This window comes from Protopterus annectens, chromosome 8.part0, assembly GCF_019279795.1.
Source record: "Protopterus annectens isolate FY-2018-M chromosome 8.part0, PAN1.0, whole genome shotgun sequence".
NCBI classification, from domain to species: domain Eukaryota; kingdom Metazoa; phylum Chordata; order Ceratodontiformes; family Protopteridae; genus Protopterus; species Protopterus annectens.
In genome coordinates this window covers 455,276,627-455,302,431 of record NC_056741.1, presented here as the reverse complement: position 1 = coordinate 455,302,431, position 25,805 = coordinate 455,276,627, and the positions used below count along the sequence as shown (strand labels likewise).

The following is a 25,805-nucleotide window of genomic DNA, read 5'->3' as shown; positions in this document are numbered from 1 at the left end:
CACCAGAAAGGTGTTTAGAATAGAAAGATCCAGGATAGGATGCCATGTATTGCCTTTTCTGGGTACCAGAAAAAGTCTCGAATAGAAACCTTGTCCCTTTTCCTCTTCTGGTACCAACTGAATAGACCCCATGTTTAACAGAGATTGATTTTGGGCCTCTGCTCACTGATTTGGGGGTAGATCTGGCCACCCGCTTGGTGTTGGTAACGTGTGGAAATGAAATCTGTATCCTTGGGACACTATATTTAAAACCCATTTGTCCTGGGTAAGGAGTTCCCAGTTTTTGGCCTGCAGACCAATCTTTCCGCCTAAAGGAGCATTCAGTTGGGAAGTGTTTGGAAGTTTTAAAAGCAAGTCATTGAGGCAGTTTTCCATAGGGGGTTTTCCATAGGGGGGAGTCTTACTACTCCCAGGTTTGGTGCGGAAACCCCCACTGCCTAGTCTTAAGTGTCCCTTGGGACTGAAACCTGGGGTTTCTGCTGTGTCTGGGTTTGGCTTGAGAAGACCTGGAAGGGGCTGGAAAAGACCAATTTTTAAAGGGCCAGTGCCTACTAAATCTAGGAGGCTCAACTTGTAAGAAATCTTTAACAGTTTGCATAGATTTAGCTTTCCTGCCATTTTTTTTAAGAACTTCCTCAGCCTTGTTGCCAAACAGGCTGTCCTGATTTAAGGGAGCATCCAACAACTTAGCTTTAACATGATCAGGTAAACCTTGCTCATTAAGCCAAGCATGCGCACAGACCCAGTAACAGCAGCCCTGCAAGAGGCCTCTAATGAATCAAATCCACATTGCAAAGTATGTTTTCCAACCTGTTCAGCAGAATGCATTAAACTCTGTGATTCTTTATTTTCAGCATAGTCAGGAAGTAACAATTTAATGTTTAAGCAGTCCAATAACATGCTGTTGATAGTTTAACATATGAAACTGGCAGTTTAAAGCCCTAATGGACAAGGTTGAAGAAGTGTAAACTTTCTTACCCCATCTATCCAGTGCCCTGGAGTCTCTATCAGAGGGGGTAGGATTTTTTGCAGTAGAAGCCTTAATGACCTTGGGTCCCTGGATCCGCAATAGGATTTTTAAAAAGGAACTTGTGAGAATCAGGAATCCTGTAATATCTTGTCAGGTTTTCTGGGAGCAGGAGGCAAAGAATCATGGGCCAAACTAGATTCTGAAAAGGCATCAACAATGTCTAGTACAGCAGGGATAGCTAAAGGCTTATGCTAAGGCAGGAGTAAGAAATCCCTAAGCCTCTTTTTTGAATCAGAAAAATCCTGTCTTTCCCAGTGGAAATGCTCCCTTAGAGTATGTAAGGTCTCACCAAAAGAAAAATCCTCTGGAGGGGAAGCAGAGGTAATAGAGTCCTCTGCATCAGAATCCTCATAAGTAGATAAGGGCAAATCCAGATCATCAGAAAAATCAGAATCCTATTCAGAAGATTCATAAACAACTTCAGTCCTAGGTCTCTTAGAAGGGGGAGGTTGACTTCCCCTGATTAGAGTTATAAGATCTTCAGCCATTCTTATCACTTGTTTTTTAGGCATAGAGGCCTGAGCATGCAGCCTGGGCATTGGTTTCTTAGGCATGGTTCGAGATTTTGGCCTAAATGAAGAAGGAGGCATCTGTGTAATATGCAAGTCCATAGACCTGAATACACACTCAGAAGCCGGTGCCTGCACAGCGGTTCCGGACCCATCCAAGGTAGACATATCTGCAGGTTCCACAGTTGAAGCATCTCGCGGCATACCAGACTCCGAATGGGTCTCAGTAGAGGCCTGTGAGTCAGAAGTACCGGTATCAGGGGCTGAGAAAGCGCCTCACTGAGTACTGGTGACTGGCTTAGGAGAAGTGTCGTCGGCAGCTTTGGACCTCGGCGGCCTGTCTGTTTTTATCTTTGTGTTTTTTCAGAATCCCAGTAGTCGGATGGCTAATCGACGACATTTCTGGACAATTAAACAGAGAACCGAAATATTTAGAAGCGAAAATATACCGATGACAGATAGTGCGCCAATTAAATAAAGCACAAAACCGACAGCAAGGTACGTCATAGTCAGGGCCTAGGCAAGGAATACAGTACAAATGAAAATCTTTGTGAGGTATTTGCTTTCCGCAAGTAATGCAATTATTAACTTTTACTGACATTGGTGAGGAGCAAGAAAACGTTTCCCCAATGGGGTACTTAACTTTAGTTGAAGACTTCGGTTCTGAAACTCGAAAACGAAAATTTCAGGAGTCGGCCGACCGGCACTTGCAAACTGCTTCTGCTTCAGGCACCGCACAGCAAGAAAGACTGATGTAATGGCGTCAGCTGCATGTTTTATACCCCTGACGACCTGACATCATGGAAGAAGCGACAGCAGCTGACGCAGGACCCAAGACTTTGTTAATCAGGCCAACTGAGTGCTACTGCAAGCAGATAACCCAAATGTAATGACTGCAACAGTGAAACACGAAGAACATCAATGAATTAATACATTAACTCAAATAAAACTTTTAAAAGGGATTGGGGTTGGCATAATGGTTAATGTGTTTACCTCATAGGCACAAAGTACAAAGTTTGATTCTCACCTTTAGGGAAATTGGTGAGGACTAAAAAAGCCTGTAAGGGCAGCTAGCCTAGTATTTACCTATTAAACTATGAATCAATGAAAAAAAGCTGGGAAAAAAACAGAAGAAGCTTTAACTAGTTATTTAGATGAACCGATAAAACTGCAAAAATCAGAAGATGAAACAAAGAAAAAGATGGCTGAGTATGAGGCTTCTCAAGAACAGCTGCTTCAAACCACAGGGAGAAGACAGAGCGTACAGAGAAAATCTGAGATTTTCAACTCTACCAGAGAAACTACAAAGAACAGACTGTATTAATTTTATGAAAGCACAAATAAGCAACTGGACTGGTGTTTCACAGCAGGATTTGTTAATGGAATGGCCACATAGAGTATATGCTCCAAACCTGGTCAAGTGAAAGCAGCCAAGACAAAACTGTGGCATAAAGGAAGAGGCAGCTCAGCCAAACCTTGTCCTGAAGCAAAGACTCATCAAGTAGATAGGTCCAGAAATGCCCAGAGAAATCAAGGCCTCAGAGGGAGTCAAACTGGGTTCCGTTTGGTTTAATATGATACTTAACAAGTCTAGTCCAAGTATAAAGAATCTTGAATTGCTAGTAAAACCTATTCTTGAATCAGAAAACTGTTAAAGTAAGGAAAATAAAGCCAAGTAAAAACTGGCACTAGGCATTTTAGAGAAGTGGGAGCCCATGCCAAACCAAAGGAAGCAAAACCAACTTGCAATGGCCTGACCACCCCGAGAACCATTAAAAAGCACCTGTGGCCATGGCGAATACTGACATGGACTCTCCCAAATGACTGAAAAGCCATCTGCTGCCAAACCTTTGAGCTTGGTTCCCAGGTGTACTACTTTTGACTGTGTTTTCTGGAGAACCAAAAAGATCTTCTGCTGCATCATAGTTGCAGAACAAATCCAGAAATAAGTCCTTCTTTAGCATCTTTTCATGATGATATGCAAAGATATTCTCTCAGAATGGAATATATAATACCTGAAAGTCAGACATGACTCCTTAGGAAGATAAACCAAGCTTCCATGGTCAATCTGTATTAAAAATAATAGTAGGATGTAGACAGGTTTAGTCTCCAAAAAATTTTACTTTACACCAAAGATTTATGCAAAATTATTAATGATTCGTCCTTCAAAACTAAACCAAAATTCATAAACTATATTCAAGAATTGATTTATGATAACCATAACTGGCCAAATTCAACATCTAAATTATACAAAATTTTAATAGTTTACAAGACTAAAACAGATCAAAACACTTGGAATTTTATATCTAGGGGTTTATCAACAAATCTATCAAATGATTGTAAAAAATAACCTACTATACTCCAATAAACTAACTTCTAATACCCAAACATGGAGAATCTTCACCTGGAAATTTTTACATAGAGCCTTTTATACCCCAAACAAAATAGCTAAATTCAACTCTACACAAAATGTTATTTGTTGGAGATGTTCTTTAAGCTGTGAAGCAGATTGGTTGCATATATTTTATGATTGCATTAAAACGTTTTGGGAGGAAATTGACAATTTTCTTCAAGCTATTTATAATGATATACTTGTCTTAACAAAATCTTTAATTTTTCTGAATGTAGATGAATTAGTAGTTATGAACAGAAGAGATCAATATCTTTTATGGACTATTCTGGCTGTAGCCAGAAAATGTATCACAAGGAAATGGAAATTGACAACTCCTCCACGTTTTGAAGACTTTATATTTCTTCTAAAGGAGACTGCACAAAAAGAGATAAAAGTCAAGGAAGAAAGAATTTTCCCCAGAAAATGGACAGATAACCCCTGGAACAAAATACTTACACTCATAGAAGCAACACAAATGGATATAATCTCCATCATATGAGCTCAAAGAGATATAGATTTATGTGGACTTGTGAGGAAAAAAATAATAATAATAATAATAAGAGATAAGAATTAATTTACTGAATGTTGTTTTCTTTTTTTTCTCTTCTTCTTTGGATTTTTATTAATTATTATTGTTTTATTTTCTTCTTTGGGTCACTTGTAAATATTGTAAATAATGTTATTGTTCTTTTCATTATTATTGAATTGTAATCTAAATTTACTGCTTTTTTTTTTTCTTTAAAAAACAAAATAAAAATGTGTTGAGTAAAAAAAAAAAAAAAAAAAAAAATAGTAGGTTCCCCTGCTTGTTCATATAATTGCTGCATTGTCTGAGATGATATACAGGGCCACGGACTGTCATACCTATTTGAATATTTTTATGACTAAAATTACAGCCATCATCTGTTTGACATTAATGTGCATTTTCATTTGAAGTTTGTTCCAGGTCGCCCTGAATGAGTCAACTAAGTTATGTCCAAGAAATCTGTAGCCAGAGTACGAGTGTCCTAGCTTGTTTTCATAGCGACCTCGTGACCAAGATTCATCTGCTGAATCCACCATAAGAGCTTAGTTCATAGATAAATACTAGCCTAACTGCCATGAAGGGTCATTTCAAGCCTATCCAGTAACCTGAGGTCAGAATCAGACACTGTACCTCATGTCTACATGGCAAAGACTTTAGCCTTTTTGCCAAACTAACTCGCTCTTTCTTGATACAATGCAGAAGATGGTTGGGACACTGCAGGAAACTGACATACTGACACCATCTGCTCTCTGTATGTACCGATGCAGTTCTCTCATGTAATGACTGCCAAGGAGCTGTCAGGATTGAGACTGTCAAGTGACCCAGGACCCCGTGTACTATGATTCTCTTTTTGCATGGCATTGCAAAATGTGTCCATAACACATTCTCGGAGGTAAGAAATATCCTTTGATTGGCATCCAAAATGGCTCCCAGGAACTGGACCTGTTTTTTTCTTAACATCTGCAGTAAATTATCACATAACATGATTAAATATACATTAACAGAAAATAAAACAAACCACAGTAACATTTTCCATTATTGTCATGCAGGAAACATAAATGCTTTCTTCTTCACATTCTTCATTCAAACCAACATTGCATAAACTGCTCAAGTCCTACCTTACCTTAAACCTCACTTCTCCTCCTGAACATCACTCTGCATGTTCCCACGGGATTCCATTTACTACTAGGTAGTTTTCTCATTCCCTTTTGTAAAGATCCTACCTCCACTTCTTTTATTTCCTTTACAGTATTCATTACTTAACATTACAGTTGGTTTAGATTTTGATTTCCATTTTGCATGAACTGCTTTTTTTGCAACCAACTGTACTAAACTTAGCAGGGTCATACTATGCCAAGACAATTCAGATCCTATAGCCCACCTTAAAATAATCCCTTCCTTAGTTACAGTCATACACTTCCCCAACATTTTTGAAAAACTACTATGCAGGGAATTTTTAAAATATGCCAACTCATTACATTCCTAAAAAAGCATGTTCCCAGTTAGCGCACTCTTACTATTCACACCAACAGCATTTGCTAACTACTTGAGAAAACAATTATACAAGTCTGTTTGCGGTATGCAGTATCCATGCAAACATTCTTGAGATTTTGTTGCATACTTGGGAGCCTTACAGTTGTCCTCTCATCGTTTCTTTGTAAATCGCCTTTTCATTATCTTTTTTAAACTTTCTTATGCAATATTTTATATGCTCTGCTCTACTAATTAACGATTTTAACTGCAACTTCTTTTCCAGACACTTCTTAAAACCTTTAAGAGCTGTTTTTTTCATTTAGCACTTTTCTGTTCTATATACTATACTCTTAATCTCTGTTAAGGAAAGTAGTTTCTAATCTGCAGTCCAAACCTCTGTTACTATCATCCCACTCCCTTCCTAGTTATTTGCACCCTTTACCTAGGTTCATTTGCTATTTTCCTCCAGTAAATTCCAGCTCCTCTTGTCTTCTATACCCCTACTTGCAATCATCTATATTGGTAAAAGCTCCTTTTTCCAGTCTCATGTTAGCCTGTTTCTTAGAACACATGCTATTCATTTATAATATTATGTATGGCTGTTGCTAATCTCTCTAAGAACCTTCACCCAAAATCTCATTTTATCTTTATTGCTCAACACCCCCATCATTGCATTATCTTCTATCTCCACTTTTGATTCATAACTTTCTGCTTTAGTCAGTGAGTAACTTAAAACATGTCAAACAATTTCTGGCGGATAGGTTGTGACGGGGAGTTACTCTACTCCCCCCCGGACAGCTGGCTGTTGTGTAGTTTGGAAATAAATTTGGGTAACATTTCAATGAAGATGCAATATATAAAGTCATTAGTAAGAAAAATCCGGTAGGTTGTCCCTGAAAGTCAAGGACAGTCTGGAGTTAGTGTCCACGGACCTCATTTTCATTTCGGTTAAAACAAAGTGGCATTATAACTCTTTCCAGAGCTTTCATTGTGTGATTGAGTAAATCCACTAAGTACAAAATGCCTTTTAGAAAAGAAGGTACTTTTCAGATTTTGACCCGATAACGGAAAGCACTCATTAGAAGTGTTGCCCCGTTAATGGAAAAGTACCATGTTTTCTTAAGACGAGTTGATAAATTAATCAGTGCTTTTGTTGGTAAAGGATATTATTTAAATTTTGCAAGTGATAACGCACAGAAAATGACTGAATATGAAAAGAACAGACATGCACCCATTTTGCACAGTAACAATGAATATGTGTATCATAATATGTCAGTCAAAAATTTTATTGAAGCAATCAAGTTAACATACAGAAGAGAAATAGGTAACATCAAGAAAATTATACAAAATAACTGCAGAAAAATATTAGGTAATAAAGACTGAGATGTTTTGTGTGATGACCCAATTTTTGCCAAATACATAAGCTGGTAACAAACAGGTTTTGGAATTTAATGAAGAGATTGCGAATCCTATAAAAGCTAGAAAGTCTTGGGAAGCTTTTGGACGTATGATGCTTAAATAATTATTGTAAATACACTAATGTGGGTTTCTACTTAAAGATGGCACATTTAGTTAAGACATTTGGAAGAGAGAAGGGGTATGAAAATTGGAGAGGTAAGACAGAGAAGTGGTACACAAGCTGGAAAGATTAATTATGAGATATGAGATTATGAGATTTCTTCCTTGTGCCAAAAGAAGCCTAAACAAGTGTGGAGACTTAACGTGAAGGGAGATAATAGCAGCCATTAAAAGCAATTAAAGTTAAAATACGGACATTACAGGTCTGTTTTGTGTGTCCCTCACACATTTGGTGTTTGTCAGAAATATGAAGGTAGAAAGCTTCAAGGAACAGCAGGAAGTTAAGGGGCTTATCAAGCAGCAGTTGAAGAAGATTCAAGAAAAGGATAATACAATGTTTCAGCAGTCTGACCAAATGGACCACAATTTAAATGCTACACAGGATAAAATGAGAAAGGTGAATCTGAAAACACACAGCATTTTGGAAGGAGTAGATTGCCAAGGAATTAGTGGATACTGAATCAGCCAAAAGACTTGAGCTGTCAGAGAATGAGCTGATGTACAAAAAATGCAGACCAGATCTGATGTTTTTACATCATATTATGAAAAAGAATAATCACTGCGTAGACTATGGTAACCAGTACATTTGCTGTTGTACAACAACCAGTACTTGTAGGCATGATTACTCTGAACTGACACTGTAACAAAGGGTGCATTTTACAAATGTGATTTGAACATGCAAAAAGAGAAAAATGAAATTTACATTGCCTTTTCTGCCAGTGTTAAAAGTTTACTCAAAAAGCAGAACAGTGGCTTCTGGTGATTCAAATAAGGCTATTCTGTAAATTAAGAAATGGCCATGGTTTGGCTCAAATGTCTGCATCAAACAGAAACATAAAAAAACTGTAAATAAGTAACTACATATAATCAACAGAGATCAAGGATGAATAAGAAGAAAAATGAGACTCTCCTGAGAAGATACTGTTAATTGGGGGTGCATATCCAGATGACTCAAAGAAGGCTATTCTGTAAATTAAGAAAAGGCCATGGTTAGGCAGATTGAAATGAATCACACGAATCTATAGGGGAACATTTTATTGAGCATCAGAGGAGTAGAACCATATTGACTAAGAACTAGACTATTAGATTTGATGGAAATAAGTGTGTTAGTTTGTTGGAATATGAAACTTTAAAACTACCTGCAAAGTTTGAATGCATGTTAAATGTATTACTCTTTATTTTGTACCTAAGGTTGGGACTGCAAGCAAGTAAATTTGGGAGCATTATTACTTACTATTATTATTATTCTATTATTATTCCTATTATAACATTATCCCTAGCCTATATTATACAACTTCTCTCCTCTGCGCCAAACCTCACATTCTCTTCACCCACTATTCCCCTCATTTTAAACCCAACACTCAGTACCACTGCCCTCTCTATATAATCTCTAAGCTTTCACATGTCACACTCAAGCACTACCTTACCCTTTCTTCCTCATCTGTTCCGGTGACATCCACCCTAGTCCTGCCTGAGCCCTCAACCATTCTCCTATCTTCAAATTACTACTCCCCAAAAAGTTAAAAAGCTCTTCACTTAACTACTATTAACTTTCAAAGTATCTGCAATAAACTCCCGAGTTTCATGCTTGGCTCTCTCAAAACAGCACCAATATCCTAGCTGCTACTGAAACTTGGCTAAAACCCTCTATACAGGACTCTGGAGTTTCTCTCACCTAACTTTTGTGTAATCAGGGCAGACAGACAAAATAAAAAAGGAGCTGGTGTTGCCATCATCTATCCCAGTATCCTCAATATATCACCATTTACAGACTCAATTCCTCAATTCCAAAAAACTGAGATTTTAATCTCCTTTCTGGAAATTAGCTGCTACTTCCCATATTATAAAAAAATGAAACAATTATTCTTGGCGACAAGAATATTGATTGGGTGTCCACTTCTTCCAAACAATCACCCTCCTGCATAAATCTATCTCACTTTACCCAACTAAACACTACCACTACTAGGTTCAACAATAAAACCAATGAAGGATCAAGCTTAGACTGGATTCTGGCCTTAGACCCCTCTAAATACTTAATGTCTGGTACTGTGTCCAACTCCATTAGTGACCACCTCCCTACCTATGCTATACAAGCTTGCTCATCCTTCCCAAAAGTTCACAATATCATACTAGTCCAAAACAAAAAATTTCTCCACACACATTTAATAGCATACTAAACAGCTATAACTGGAACACCCTTAAAACTCTTTAATTGGATGACACTCTTCTCTACTTTAATAACTCCTTTCTAAATGTTTTGGATAGCCTAGCTCCTACCAGATCCAAAAGAATCAAAATCAACCATGCCCTCCTAGTTAACAAAAACCTCCAAAGAAATCATGACCAATAGGGACAAGGCTTGGAAACTCTGGCTTAAATTTAAAATTTTTTCCGACTATATTCACTACAAACAGCTCCAAAACCAAGCTAAAAAACTCATCTGTAAAGACAAGCAACAACACTTCTGGAATCTACAAATAAACAGGAAAAATAGAATACCAAAACTTTTTGGGGTTATCAATACCCTTCTAAACCACGGCATCAAACCCAATCCCTGTCCATATCCCAACATGCTTCCTGAACAAATAGCCACCTCTTTTAACTCCTACTTTATTGATACTATTGCTAACATTACTGCTTCCTTTTCTTTACCCCTCTCAAATATTTGTATTCCTACACCCTCCTCTCCTCCCCTTTTGCAATACAATCTCCCTAATACCTTACCTACACTATTTGACTCCTCTCCAAGCTTTACCACACCCAACCAAACTGCACATAATCCTTTCAACCAGAATTTAATCTCTTCTCCCATCTCTACCTCCTATATCAGAAAACTCCTCCTGAATTTAAAGCCTTGCTAAAACTTGGCCGATAGAATTCCTGCCAAATGTCTTAAGATCATTGCTGATGCAGTGGCCTACCCTATTAGCATTCTTATTAACAGGTCTATCCAAGAATCCTATGTCCCTCGCCAGGGGAAAAAAAGCATTAATCCTGCCTCTTCATAAAGGCGGCCCATCAACTGATATCTCTAATTTCCAACTGATTGCTATACTTTCGCCCACACTAAAATCCTAGAAAAATGTGTACAAAAACAACTCATTCACTACCTTCCGAACAACAAAATCCTCTCCCCAACACAGCATGGGTTCCACTGAGGTCACTGCACATCCACTGCTCGAATATTCTTCCTAGACATGGTCAACAAAGCCAAAGACTCTGGTCACAATTTATTACCTCATTTCTTGGACCTGTCAAAAGCATTCAATACCATCTCTCACTCTATCCTCCTTTCCCAACTCTCCAGTATAGGATTATCTACCCAGTCACTTAATTGGTTCAAAAGCTATCTTTTCAACAGAAAACGTGTTAAATGGCAGAACTCTATTCCTCCTTACCTTCACAATCCAACAGGTGTACCACAAGGCTCAATTTTAGGCCCACGTCTGTTTAACATTTTTATAAACAACCTCCACCAAGGGGATCCCACATGGCTCCCTAGTCCAGTATACAGATGACTCTACAACAGTCTGCTCTGCTGCAAACACAGATATATTTACAACAAACTACCCAAGCTGCATTTTCTTCAGTGCACTATCTTACCTGTTACTCTCTTTAACCTACGGTGCACCTTTACTAACCAACCTGCAGTCTTTCCCTTTGGAAATAATGAAATTTAAAATTCTCATTATACTTGCAAAGTTTGAAAATGTATATATTGTTTATTTTCATCTCTTTAAGGTTTATTATATATAGTACTACTATTCTGAAAAGGTTGCAAAATCAATGAGTCTACACTCCTTTCCCTTATTGCCCTGTATTTTTGTGGGAAGACTTTATCTGCTATTAATTTAGCTGCACAGTAATGAATCCTGCTTGCTTCTGTTATATCACACAAATTTCTGTTAACAGTCTTGATTACTGTATCATTTGTTTTATCAGACTTCTAACATTTTGGGTCTTATTGATTTTTTGTAATCTATTTCTTTCATCGATCTAAATATGTCTATTCATAATACCTAAGAAATGTTACTAACTTTATTTAAGATATAAGCAAAAATAAAATATAAATTCCTCTTTTTTGCAAGGTAATTATATGAACAGTTACTGTTTACATTTGAAAGAGATTTTAGTAGCCGTTTGATGACAATGATGTGAAATATTCATAAAAGGAACATTTGTGAACATAAACTGGATTTAATGAGGGAGTGTTTAGTAGATACATAGTAAGGCAATTAGGTTTACATATGACAACATAATCCTGGAAGATGAGAGATTTCAGGAAGGTAGGTGAGAACAATAATGTTGCCTTTACAAAAGGAAGTGAAAGTAATGAAGAATAAATGGGGGAGGGGTACTGGGTTGGTACTTAAATTACAAGGAACAAAAACTTAATGGAATGCAGGGCTAGATTTCAACAGATCCTCATGGTCAACAGCCTTTTAAATACCCATGAATCTATGGGTGTCCAGTTACTTGGACAATGCTAAGAATGCATCCTCAAGGGCTCCCAAAACTAGAGGGCTTGTCATAAGTTTAGAAATATTCACACCCAGTCGATCCAAATATCTTTTATGGAAGTCTATTTCTTTAGCCTTCTATTTGTAATAGTCTTCATCCTACAAAAATTATCTCCAAATCAGAGTTCTTTGTAGATGCAGAAGGCATGATGCAATCAGTATCTGTGACACACTTAAGGTTAAATACTTTTGGAAGGAATAGTCTAATTCTTCCTCCTCACTCTCGAAGGAGTTTGTCTTCACTTTCTGAGAAGTGTTCCCTTTTTCTCTTGGCAGAAACATGCAGGGTTGATCTGCACTTTGCTACAGGTTCTATAGGACATAAAGGAACCCCTGAGTCAAGCAGATATGTTCCTGGAAAACACCTTGGAAGGAAAACGTGATGACACTTAGACCCATATGCGACCTTAGGCCAAGGCAGCTGGAGGAAGATGGGTGTAAGCTTTCGGGTCTATATTAGAACATTAAAGTTTCAGAACTTCGAATGTTCTAACATCAACCCCTATTCAGCGAAAGCTGAAAATAGCAAAGTGACAGAAAACCGAATTCTTTCCTAGGGAAAGAATTCGTCTGTCCGTTCCTGTCGCTTCGCTATATTCAGCACTGTGGTGGAAAGTTACGGGTCGGGTTCAGGTAAGTGTGCGATTGTGTGGACGTGAGGGTTAGGGAGGGTTAGGTGAGTTAGGGTTAGGGCGCGGGTCAGGTAAGTGTGCAAATGTGTGGAAGTGAGGGTTAGGGCGGGGTAGGTGAGTTAGGGTTAGGGAGCAGGTGAGGTGTGTGTGCAATAGTGACTGACCTTAGGGTTAGGGTTTGGGTTAAGGTAAGTGGGTAGATAGTGGTGCATGTACAGTTTAGTGTAGGGTTAGATGTAAGATTTTAGGTGTATGTTTGTGGATTGCTGTTTGTTTGGTGTGCTTGTGTTGTGTGTATGTGTTTTGGAACAGCAATTTTTTTCCCAAGGAAAAAAATCGCTGTTCTGTATGTTCGATGTTTTCAGCGTTCGCTGAATAGGGGTCGATATTAGAACATTCGAAGTTCCGAAACTTCGATGTTCTAATATAGACCCTAAGCTTTCCTATGTTTCAGCTTCTGAGTCTTCTTAAGTGGGATTATCTTGGATGCCAGAGACTATGGATAGGATTCCCTGTCCTTCCCACTCTGATCATTAATGTCTTCTTTTACTTAAATAGGAACACAGCCTCTTCTGAAATAAAGAAACATTCTGGAAACAGGCTTCCAAGGTAGAACATCTAGTGTAAACTCAGTGGAAGGGCTCTCAGTTCAGTGGTACATGCCTTCAGTTGTAGGCATGATGGTCTCTAAATGGGCTTCCCCAAAGAACTTGGCATGCCGAGACACAAGGGCATGGGACTTTGAAAGCACCTGACTAGATCCATTGCCTTTGAGCAGAACAGGGTAATTGGCTGCTGCCATTATATCAGCTAGGTCCTTAATTGCCTTCTTGTTAAATCGCTTTTCTAAGCAAGATCTGGGAGTGCTCCAGGTTTGGGATGAAGTGGAAGGCAGTAGGCCTGCAGACTCTCTCATCTAGTTTCACAGGGGATGTTTCTTTCTCCTAAGAGGTTTTGACATAAGCCCTTGGTAGCGTGTTTAGGTATAAACAGAAAACATAAAAAAAATTGTAGTCTTTGTGTGAGATTTCTCTACCACAAGAGCACCTGCCTTCTTTCTTAAGGGCAGACATATCCTAAAGCATCTTATTGGGTTGATGTCCGACACTAACAAACTAGTCAGAAATTAACAATCACTGAAAAATCATAACAATAAGAAAAAAATTCCCAGGGAGGTACTTAAATTGCTGAGCTCGAGAGAAAGCCAAACAATGCTGCAGTACAAATGCAATTAACAGTATACATGTTGCGAACTGTGGCAAGAAAGATCTTAAGTGGCATATGCAAATGTCAGCTTTATAAAGGGAGCGAGCATCCATATGTCTTCAAGCTCTAGAAGGTAGGCCAAATATCGGGGCTTGTGTGCTAAAATCCCAGTAATTAAGGACTATTGCAACAATGATCTATGAGAACAGCAGCAGCAGCAAGCTTTCCATCCAACATCAGTTTATAACCTGACCAACGTCAGATACTGAGATACAACACATCTACATTTAGAAGCATATGAATTACATTTTTGCACGAAGCTTACAAACAGCATGACATTATTTTCCTTCCGTTAGAACACCTTTAACTTCATTTTCCAACATGAAACAAAAACATGAACAAATGCAATCAGCAATAAGCACAGTAAGACAGAAATGAAAAGCATACAGACAGTTTCTCATAATAAGTCAACATGAAGAGTGAGTGACACCTGCAGGTGGCAATGAAGATAATTTTAACAGGTACTACTGACGGACGCAAAGGTTCTGCAAACCTTGTAATTAAAATCTGTTACAACAGTCACCTTGAAAAAATATCACCCACCAGGCAAAACTATAATTCAGATCAACCTAGCTATGCAATCACACATAAATAATTGGTTACTGTATACATTTAAGTGTCTAATGAAATCAGGATTACTTAGGCAACAAAGAAAATTAGATAAGTAAGAAGCTAACTCAGGAGTTGAACCATATCATTTCCAATGACAAATACAACAATTAAAAAAGTCAAAAGACTTTCTACTTTGATGATTAAGAAGTCATATAAAAAAAAAACTCAAGTGCAATTTAAATAAACTAACTTCAGTGTCTTACTAAGTGATCACATAATGCCGAGGTACTTTTGACTGCTAGATTTAGACAATGTAATTTGTAATGTTTACTTTGTTACTCAAGTACAGACTAGAGCAGATAAAGTACCCTGGGTCTAGTTACCGCTGAATTAACCTGTTATGGGCACTGCAGAAAGTGAACAACCAATAATACCTGTGCTTCTTTAGTGAGTAAATTAGCATAAATGTGCAGGCCTCTAATTGTGTATGCAAGTTTTTTATCTTCTGACTGGACTTGATACCCATATATTTCACATATGCTTCCACACTGAGGGCTTTCCAGCAGAGATTTCAATAGCAGAAAGTCATTTCACTAACAAAACATGAAAAAAGTTTGCAGACCTCTTTCTTTCACACACACACACACACACACACACTTACATAACGTCTAGGTTCACATTCATCCCTCTTGGGCCAATTGTTGGCTTATATACATTCTGGCCAATGCAGACATGAGGAAAACAATACAACAAAAATGTACTGCAGTATACAATCATTTCTGGGTTCAAATTCATTCCCCTTGGCCAGTTGTTGTCTTGCATACCTTCTGGCCAAGAGAGATCTCAGGAAAATGATATACCAAAAATACAATCCTTACACAATCAGTTCCCTCTACATGGACAGTTTTGGACCTGAGCAAAACAAACACAGTTATAACATAATCTGAATTAAATAAACAATCTAACAGCCACTTGGAATTGAATGTATATAAAACAATGGTCTAAAACTAATCAGACCATATTATTTTATTTTATTTATTTTACATTTGTTGACCAGGATAGTCCGACTGGGACAAAGCCCTTTTTCAGTGAAGACCCGGGAGAAAAGCTCCACAGTACAACTATAAATTATACATACATGTTGCATTAAATGTAAAAATACAGTACGGTTAGCAGCCTATAACTTAATGATAAAAGAGACAAGAAAAACATAAAAGTGGAACAGACAAAGAATAGTAGATAATGAAATTCAATAAGCTGACCAGTTACTAATTGAAACCAACAGAAGTTATAAAATTATTATTAATAGGTTGAGATACAGTGCAGCAGAAATCAAATGTAAAGAGGAGAAGTAGTAGAAAGAGAGTAAAGTGATTCTTAGGTTGAAGAAGCAGGATAGGTGGAGAAGCAAACAAAGCACAGCAAAGAGTAAAGGGAGACATAGGGGTTAGGAAGAAGAGAAGAGAAAAGAAGTGTGTGTGTGTAAGGACCGTCTTCAAGTAGGGTGGTTACAGTGACATATCCAGTTTTGGTTTAGATATTCTTTAAGAGATGTCTTAAATTTGTGGACTTGAGGTATGTTTCTGAGGGTCATAGGAAGCTTGTTCCATTGAATGGCAGGTGAGTAGTTATATAGGTTCTGTCCATCAGATGTTTTATAGGTTCATAGGTTGCTACTAGGCTATCTGCCCTAGGGCATTTATAAGCCTAGCCAGAGTGTGTTTGGTTTTCACCACCCTTTTAGATTAGTTGACTGTGCCTCTGTATAGTAGGTCACAGAAGATAGCCCTTTTAAAGTTAGTTTACTGTGCCTCTGTCTAGTAGGGACACAGTAGAGATCCCAGGGGTAAACCTACGATCTCCCATCCACTCGTCAAGATTTCTCTTGAAGAGGGTCATTGAGGGGCTCTGCCTAACATGGATTGGGATTTTGTTCCAGAGTGAGGGGAGCCTCTGGGATATGAATCTGCCCCTCCAGCATGTCCTATTTATTTTTGTGTTAAGGTTTAAGTCCCTGGAGCATGTAGCTCTAAGGGATTTGGATTTCCTGAGGTGGAGCATGTCCATTAATTCTGGGTTGGACATGGCTTTATACGTCAGGCACAGATCACCTCTGAGTAGGCGGTAAGCAAATGAGTAGAGCTGGAGTTTCTTTAGCCGATCTGCGTAGGGCATCTGTTTGAGTCCCTTGATCCTCTTCGTGAGGTACTTTTGGGGTCTTTCCAGTTGCTGCAGGTGTCTGGTAAGGTACATCCCAAATGGGGCATTGTATTCAATTATGGGCCTGATGAGTGATGAGTAGAGGGGCAAAATGACCATTCTTGATCTAGATGTGAACCCTTTAGTGATAAGGTGGGCTATATAGAAGGTCTTTCTAACCACTTTGGCAACGTGATTGTCAAAGGAGAGATTGATATCTACTTGGGTCCCCAAAACTCTAATTACTTCTTCCGTACTTAATGGATTACCACCTATGTGGTAATTTGTGGGCACTTTGTTTTTCCCAAAGGGGATGACTGTGCACTTTTTGGCATTTAGCTTTAGGCCATGGCTTTGGCACCAGTTATCTGTCTCTGTGAGACCCTTTTGGAGGATGCTTGTGTCAGATGGCAAGTCGATTATGGCACCCAGTTTGCAGTCATCTGCGAACTTGGTCAGCCATAGTCCTCCCGTGTTAGCCTGTACCTCATAGAAATATATACCGAACAAGAGAGATCCCAGGACTGAGCCTTGTGGGACGCCACTTGTAACTGGTTTAGAGTCTGACATGGCACCTGAAATTCTGACCATGTGGGTTCTATCCCCAAGCCAGTTTGCAACCCATCTTGTGACATAGGGGTTGATATTTAAGCTGGTGAGCTTATTTATGATGCCCGAGTGGGGTATTGTGTTGAAGGCTTTTGCGAGGTCCAGGTAGGCTGTGTGGACTACCTTCCCTTCATCTATGGCCTTGGTGACTGTTTCAAATAAGTCGACCAGGTTCAAGAGGCAAGATCTGCCCTTAACAAAGCCGAATTGGGTAGGATCCAGTGTTTGGAGGTTCCCAATGTCTTTGTTTATGAGTTCCATGATGATACACTCCATAGCTTTGCAGACCAGGCTAGTCAGGCTTATAGGGCGATAGTTTCCGGGGTCCGTTGTGGCACCACCTTTGTGGAGTCACTGGTGCTGTACGCCATTCCTTGGGTACATATCCTGTAGTAAGGCTGAGATTGAACAGTGACTTTATGTGAGGGTTCAGTTCTTCTTGGAGCTCGTGTAAGACGCAGCCCAGGACACCGTCCGGTCCCACTGATGCTGTGTTTTTTGCTTTGGAGAGGGCAGCTCTCACCTGTGCATCTGTGATGTCAGGGAGGCTACACTCTGTTGGGATAGACATTTGCTCTTTTAGGGGGAAGGGGGGGAGAAGTTTGCACTGAACTTGTCTGCCAGGATGTTGGCAATGTCTGTGGGTTCAGTGCATTTTTTTGTCATTTTGCACTAACTCAGAGCATATCTGGGAGTTGCCACCCAGGTTCCTGACATAACTAAAGAAGGCCTTGTGATTATCTTTTGCGTCTTGTGCAATTTTTCTTTCGATGCTGGCCTTAGATGATTTTATGAGGGATCGTAGTTTCTTGCTAGTACTGATCAAAGATGCCTTCCCTTTTTGGGATTTTGCTCTATCATGTAGTAGCTTCCTCCTTCTGTTGTATAGCTTATTTATGGCTGGGTTCCACCAGACAGGTCTCCTGCCTTTGGAGGAGTGAGTCTTGGTTTTATTTGGGATAGCACGATCCATGCATTCCTGTAGGTGTCAATAGAATGCGTTTGTAAAGGATTCTGCAGTTTGGGCCGTATTTTCCACTGGCCCGGGGGCTTTGAAGGATTCCACCTTGGTTTTGAGAAGTTCTTCACTGTGGTTTCCTTGGCTGGGGATGGGTTATGGATGTCCAGTGAGATTAATTTATCGTCAGATCTTACCAATGAGGGGTATACCTCTCGTATAAAAAAGTCCCCATGTTGGTGATGATCAGGTCCAAAATGTTTTCCCCTCTTGTGGGAGTGGTGACCAGTTGTTCCATCGCATTTGAGTTTATAAATTCTAGGAACCGTTGGGCGAGGGTGTTGGGGCTTGAGTAGTGCTCCCAATCTATGTTTGGGTAGTTGAAGTCACCCAATATAATGGTGTTTGGAGAGACCTTCATATTCTCCAGTGTTCTCAGGAAAGCCGAGTGGGGTTCCTGAGTTTGGGAGGGTGGTCTGTAGCAGGCTACAAACTGAAAGGCAGTTTCGCCCACTGTTCATTGCACATGGATGGTCTCCGATGCTTCGTGCTGTGCCACTAACCTGGAGGTGTGGGTATCTTTGATGAATATGGATACTCCCCCTCCTTTTGTGGTTCGATCCGAGTTTTGTGGCCGAAAAGCATGGTATGAGGTATAACCTGGTAGTGCTGGGGTGCTCTCGGGAGCCTAGAACCAGGTTTCTGTTACTACACAGATATCAATATTCTCCATACTGAGGAGAGCCTCGAGTGCGTGCATCTTGAGGTTTAGACTTCTGGCGTTGAGCAGCATTACCCTTAGTTTCTTTTTCCTTGTGTTGTCTATGGAGGTGGGTTTGTCTTTTGAGCCTTGCCTAAAAAGGCACTATGGGGGTGGCATGAGCCTTAGCCAGTATTCGAAAGCCCAGGGGTGACAGGTGCAAGCCGTCCCTTTTAGGTTTGTACATCTGTAGCAAGTATTGAAAAGAGCCCCTTAGAAGTCAGGAAGGGATAGGGCAGGAAGAAAGTTTATTGGCGATGGAGTGAATGATGAGCATTTGAGTAACTCTGAGTTGGTTAGGGAACTCTATCAAATTGAGTGACCTGAGGGCATGACAGTGGTGAGATTTGGATGGCAGATTAGCAGCAAATATAGCTACTTTCTTATAGGTAGATTCAAGTTAAGTGAGAAGAGAAGACTGAAGATTTGTAAATATTTGTGAGCTGTAGAAAAGTTTGGGAAGAAGGTAAGCACTGGCTACAGAAATTCTGGATTCAGGAACCTTTTATTTCTATATAGGAGGCCAAGCTTTTGGTGAGATTTCTTAATAGAGTGATGCATATGAAGGTCAAATTTCAGTTGGTCATCTATCATTACTCCAAGGAGCTTAGTCTGGCTAACAGGGATGTTAGTATTATTCAGTGAAAAGATATTAAATGAGGATTTGAGGTGGTAGAGGAGTTTAGGGAGGAAAATTAAGAGTTTTGTCTTTTTTGTATTGAGTATTAGTTGGTTGTTAGTAAGCCATGTTTCAGTAAGATTGTATGAAGTTTGTTTGAGGGTAAGTACTTCTGTTCGATTGTCAACTGTAGATATAACAGTAGATTCATCAGCATACTGTATGACGGAAGACTTGGGGCAGGATTTATGTAATTCATTAGTAAAGATATTGAAAAGAAGGGGAACAGGTTTCAGCAAGCAGCAAAAGATAAGAAAAACAATGTATATAGAAGAAATGGATGGCCAAGAATGCAGTCGCTAGGAAGCTGGAATGGAAAAAAGAAGGTAAGTAAAGAGCTGACTAACTACAAAGGGAAATACATGGGAAAAAGAAAAGGCAGCTAAGGGTTACCAGTTGAACCAGGCTATGCAAAGCCAGGAAGTGGAGTAAGAGCTGGGCAGAAGAAAGAAAACAGGCTAAGGGTGAAGAAAGTAGGGGAGAGACACAAAGGCAAAAGAAGGAAAAGTGTTAGAGGATAGTAAGGGCTTCAGAGAAAATAGAGTAGGGTGGGAGGGAGGGAGGGAGGGAGGAAGGGAAGGGGGGCAAAGGTCTGGCTCGGAGGTGTGCTAGTGGCCTTACAAAGTAAAAAAAAAGTATAAATAAATAAATAACGTAAGGAGAGGTTGAATATTACACACACACTTCACAAAATTAAAAGATGTGGAGCTGAAGCATTCAGTTTTGTACAGAATATCACACAAAACATCTTACTAATATTATACAAAATCTGTGTAACTTTTCTTTAACTCAAAAAGTCTTTATACTTATCTTGTCTCCATTTTATTCTTCAACACTAGTTTATCACAACTAATCCTTTCTTTTAGCCAGCACGTTTACACTTCTAGCACTACCAACTTAATGCTAATAGATGATTCAAAGTATTGTTTAAGGTGTAACTGACAGTTTAACAGGCATTTCTACACAAGCTATGTATACTGAAACTTGTATGCAAGTAACTTTGTACACATGTACATTAAATATGTTCTACACATTTTCAATTATGATGTAGAACATTTCTGTATACATCTGCTTGCTGATTTGTTCTTGTACTTGTACATGTATCTTTTTCCTCAGGCCTCTAGAGAAATGGGGCTTTTTAAACTCAATTGGAAAAAAAACAGCCTTCCTCATTTATGAAATGTATATTTATAGATGTTATAAAACAATATTTTATGAAGAAAATTGTACAATCAGATACATTACTCCTGAGATTGAAAACTCCTAGCAGGTAGAGTACAAAATGAGTTTATCAGCACTAACTATGACAAATAGGCCAAAGGATAGTTTTCACAATGGTACAAATGAATTCTGCACATCAGGATGTATAACAGCAGCTAGCATAAAACTAAGGAGCTGCTAAGTAAATGATATGCAGAATATCTGAGGTAAAACAAATTCATTTTGCCAAACAAGTGGCTTGTATATGCAAAATGTAAGATTAATAAACGATTTACATCACATTTGCAAACCAAATTAACAGCTTAGCCTCTCTATCGCTTCATATCATGTGCAGTAAATGAAGTCTTATAACCCACGTTTGAAAAAGTGGAAAAGAATTTGTGAAAACTGCTTAATGTGCATAAAGGATTTTGGCCATTAAATAAAAGCACCACATCTACAAAGTGCTAGATAAAAAGACACGCCACAGATATGCTCCAAAACCATAGGAGTGCATTTTTTAAATACTTTAATATATTACTGTTCCATTAAATATGTGCAAAAGTGGAGAAAAAACTACTAAATCCATCAAACAGCAGCGAGGCAGTCACTTTGCACAGTGAGTAAATGCTTGGCTATAAACTTTCCTCTTGGGAGGCACTATCCCTCTCCCACCTGTTTTCAAAAGAGCAAAGTACAACTATGAATCCTCAATTTTGCAATCATGGTACTGCCTTACAAGACAAAAACAAAATACTAGACCGGCACTGCAAGAAGACCACACCCCCTGCCCTGTGACAGGTAAGTTTATGTAATGCAACTCAATCAAGTGACAGGGTTGGTAAAATACAGGGTTCATTTCCATTAAAAAAATAAATAAACAAATAAAAAGGCTCCACTCAGTGCATTCTGGAAAATTAAGTTGGGCAATATGACATTCAAACACCATGGTATGAAGAGAATTCAAGGAACAGAAGTCTTCCCCCCAAAGGTATGCAAGTATAAATAAGAACATTGACAATTATCATTTGAGACTTTGTGTGTTGACTTACCTATGTTCATGATGCTATCCTTCTCTGGACTGAAGAACAACCAATCATAGAAAAGGGCAAGCTTGGCATTAGAAGCTGCGACGTTAGACTGAAAAATAAAGGCATTAAAAGCGTAAGCAAGAGAAAAGACTGAATGAGTTACAGCTAACAAATCTGACAACACTTCAGTTTCCACGTTTCTCCACTAACACTAGCATTAGAACCCAATGGAGTTAAGCTCTCTAGACATATCTAGGCAGAAATAACAAGCTCACACAAAAGAAAAATGCCAAATATTTTAACTCTAACTCCATCAGTAACAAAAAACAGCTGCTTGTTTAAGAGTATTATTCACATTCCTTCAATAAATATACTTATCGATAGAGTATAGATAAGGATTATACACATGCACTCACGCATGCACACATGCATGGGTATGTAACATTTGGGTTGGTTTTTATCATTACTTTTTTGGGTGGTTACTATGGTCGAATGGTATCAACTTTTGAATGCTGAAGTAATCAAATGTTGGATTACTGAATGTAAGGTAAGTGGGAGTCAGTAGTAATGCAAAAACCTTTTTTGTAACAAGTATCAGCATTAGGGTTGTGTGTGTGCAAGTGTTTGCAAGTCAAGTTTAAAGTAAATGCTAGGGAAGGAGATAGATGTATGTTGTGTCTGGGTTTGTGTGTGAGCAATTATTTGTGGATTAGGGTTACAGTAAGGGCTAGGGAAAGGGTTGGTGTGTGTGTGTGCAATTATTTGTGGATTAGGTTACAGTAAGAGCTAGGGAAAGGGTTGGTGTGTGTGTGTTTCTGTCTGCCTTTTGTCTTGTTTAATGGCACTGAGGGAAAAAGTGTTTAGCACCCTAATATGTAGGACTGGGTTTGGGACAGTGACAAGGCTAACACACATGAACACAGTGGTGGTGGGGGGGAGGGCAGAACGGGACAAAGCCAGAAAGGCAATTACTGGAAAATGGAACTGAATATTGTGGAGTAGGTGGAAGAAATGGAGGTTGAATCTATGGAGAAGAGCAAATTACATGGAAATAAATGGAGTTTGTGGGAACAGTGCAAGTGGGGTGGTGTTCAGCAGAAGAAATGGGGTTTGGGGGAGAGCAGGAGTTAGGAAATTTGTGTAGTGCTGAAGAGAATGGTGACTGTTGGAGAAAAGCATACATATATAATGAATGAAAATGGTTGCTATGGTTTGCTTTCTGTTATTGTATATGTACAATGTAAGAATTTAATAAAGGTATATAAAAAAGGGGAGGGCTCTTAGGATGACTTTGGCTTTGCACAACCTAGACATCAACAGCATTTTGTGATGAAGGGAAAATGAAAACAGGTGTAAAGAAGACCTGGAAGCTACTACAGGATGAGGGCATCTTTGAGATAAAACAAGTTGCTGCATTTAAAGCCATTAGGTAAAGTGAAGAAGTCATATAGTGGCTTTCCCCCCACAGCCATGAAACAGAGTTTATGCATCAGTAGAAAAAGTAACGATTAATTCTCCACTACTTAATTATAATACCATACCATTACTATGATGTCAATGTGAATGGCTATTGCACTTGAAGAGAAACATGCCAGACTGTAGAGTGAAAATGATGGCCTTTACTTCCAAAATACTGATGTGTAGACTGGTCTCCTGAATGGACAAAATGCTTTGTACTGACTTTTCCAAATAATGTTGCCTCCCCTTAGACCAGAAGCGCCTGTGGAAACTGCCACCTGTAGAACTACAGCTAGAAGTGTCTGCCCAGAGAAAGGTAGGACTTGCAAGTCCACAGTGAGAGATGTTATCTGTATTTCCTGAAGGTCATGATGGGTGACTTCAAGGAGTCTATCAAGTGAAAAGTGGACATTCAGATTTCAGTGGAAGAGGTAGCATGAAAAATCTCATACTGAGGACCATGAAAATTGTGAATGCCATAAGCTCCAGACCTGAGGGGACAGTGCCACTGTGTACAGTTTGCAGCACAACTGAATTGACTGACTGGATCCTTTTCAGAGGGAGAGATGTACAAAAATGAAAGTGTTCAGAGTACAGCCCATTAAAGTGATTGACTGCATGAACATCAATTGGGATTCTGTTATGTTCACCACTATTTCCAAGGAAAGAAAAAACTGACAAAATAATTCCAGGAAAAGATCAGACTGCCAAAGTTGGGGCTGCTAAGACACAGTCATTGAGACAGGAAAACCCTGAACTCTTGCTGTTTGAGAGCCAAAGCAATTACCAACATGCATACGGCAAACCCTTTGGGGGCTGCATAGAAGTCAAACAGCAATGTCAAGAAGTGAAAATGACTAACAGGAAGTGAATGAACCTTGCATATTCTCTGAATCTTTAAGTGCGGGTATGCATCCTGGAAGTGCAAAGAGTGAACCCAATCTCCTAACAGACAAGGAATGATGGACTACACCATAATCATGCAAAACAGCACTTTGACAACATGTTGGTTAAAGTTCCTCAAGTTGCAAATGGGCTTGAGGTCCCCTGTCTTCCCTGGTACCAAAAAGAACCCTACACATAAGCCTAGTCCCTTCTGTCTTGGTGGAAAATCCTGGATTGTTCTTTCTCAAAGTCGCCTCTGGCTGTCTTTATGGATGTAGTTCTTTCATGGCGTGGGATGCCTGGGACAGACTACACCATGGAGTTGGTCAAGAAAGGAATGTGATAACTTCTGGATACTATTTACCTCACTGACAAACCATGCCTAATGGCTTCTCATGTTGAAAATGGAGAGAAAGATAATCCCTGACTAACTCTAGAATGGAGCAGTCAGTTAAGGCCTCACTGAGTAAATTGGTGTCTCCTGAAAGAGGGACCACAGCAACCCTGGCTGATCTGCTAAAATCCCTCCTCCCTGGGAGAGTGGCTATTCTGAAAATTACCACATCTTTGCAGTGCTTACCTGAACCATTAGTGTTACTTTTCTGAGAGTAATGAAAAGTACATTTGTGCATACTTACCATAAATGTAAATGTTTGGCTGTCTTCACTGTTGCAGTAATAACTCGAGATTTCCTGCCATGAGAAACCCTTAGTTGGCCAGGATACCAGAGACTTTTTCTATCCCTCAGCCCGGCAGGTGCATTTTTCTCTGACATCAGGTTGTCAGTGAATAACGGATCATCAGTTGGAGCCATTTTTCAGGTCATTCTTGCTCCCCACCACTTAGCTGGAGCCACACTCTTCAAGACCTGCCCACTATATCCCCAGTGGGAGACATTACAGGGACCTGCTGGGGATCAGTGGGGTTATGGAAGGGAACCTAGAGGAAAGCAGAAGAGGCTACCCACACCAACCCACAGCAAGGTGCACAGGGGTAGGTGAGACGGAACGGTTACCTCAACAGTGAAGACACTTCAACATCTACATTTAAGGTAAGTATACACAATGGTACTATGTGCATCATGCTTTACTCGTGTAGCAGCAATAACACTCAGGAGGATTCCCAAAGCTATAGGAAAAGGGAGGATGTTAAAAAAGAAGCTTATGATAGGGAAATGCTGAGGAAAAGCAAGTTCTAGCTTTAGAAATAGAAAAAAGATTATAGTGCTTGGAGAAAGTGCATACAGAGGACCAGCTGGGTTGCCTCCACAATGAACTGGGTAGACAATCCCCTGATTATGGCAGTGGTAGCTGCAGTGGCACTGATTGAAATGTGTCCTGGTGCACTCAGGCATCCCCTTGCTATGGTGCTTGCAACAAATGGCAATACAGTTAGAAATTTGTTTAGAAATATTTTGTTTTTCATAACCGCTCTTCCTTGTTAGTTAGCTCCAAATGATACAAATAACTGATCAGATTTTCTGAAGCTCTTCGTCTTCTGCAGACAAAACCCAAGCAGACTGTAAATATATAAGGGGTGAAGGCATTT

At 39.3% G+C, this 25,805-nt stretch overlaps 1 protein-coding gene across 3 annotated transcripts in view; it reads right to left on the bottom strand.

Annotated features, from left to right (window-relative positions):
- The window catches only part of INTS3 (integrator complex subunit 3), a 2,345,436-nt gene that overhangs the window by 1,608,786 nt on the left and 710,845 nt on the right, over positions 1–25,805 (bottom strand). For all 3 annotated transcript variants that reach the window (XM_044079970.1, XM_044079971.1, XM_044079972.1), the window contains one exon: positions 21,936–22,023. In XM_044079970.1, the coding sequence (XP_043935905.1) occupies positions 21,936–22,023 (88 nt within the window). The remainder of the gene's footprint in view (positions 1–21,935; positions 22,024–25,805) is intronic.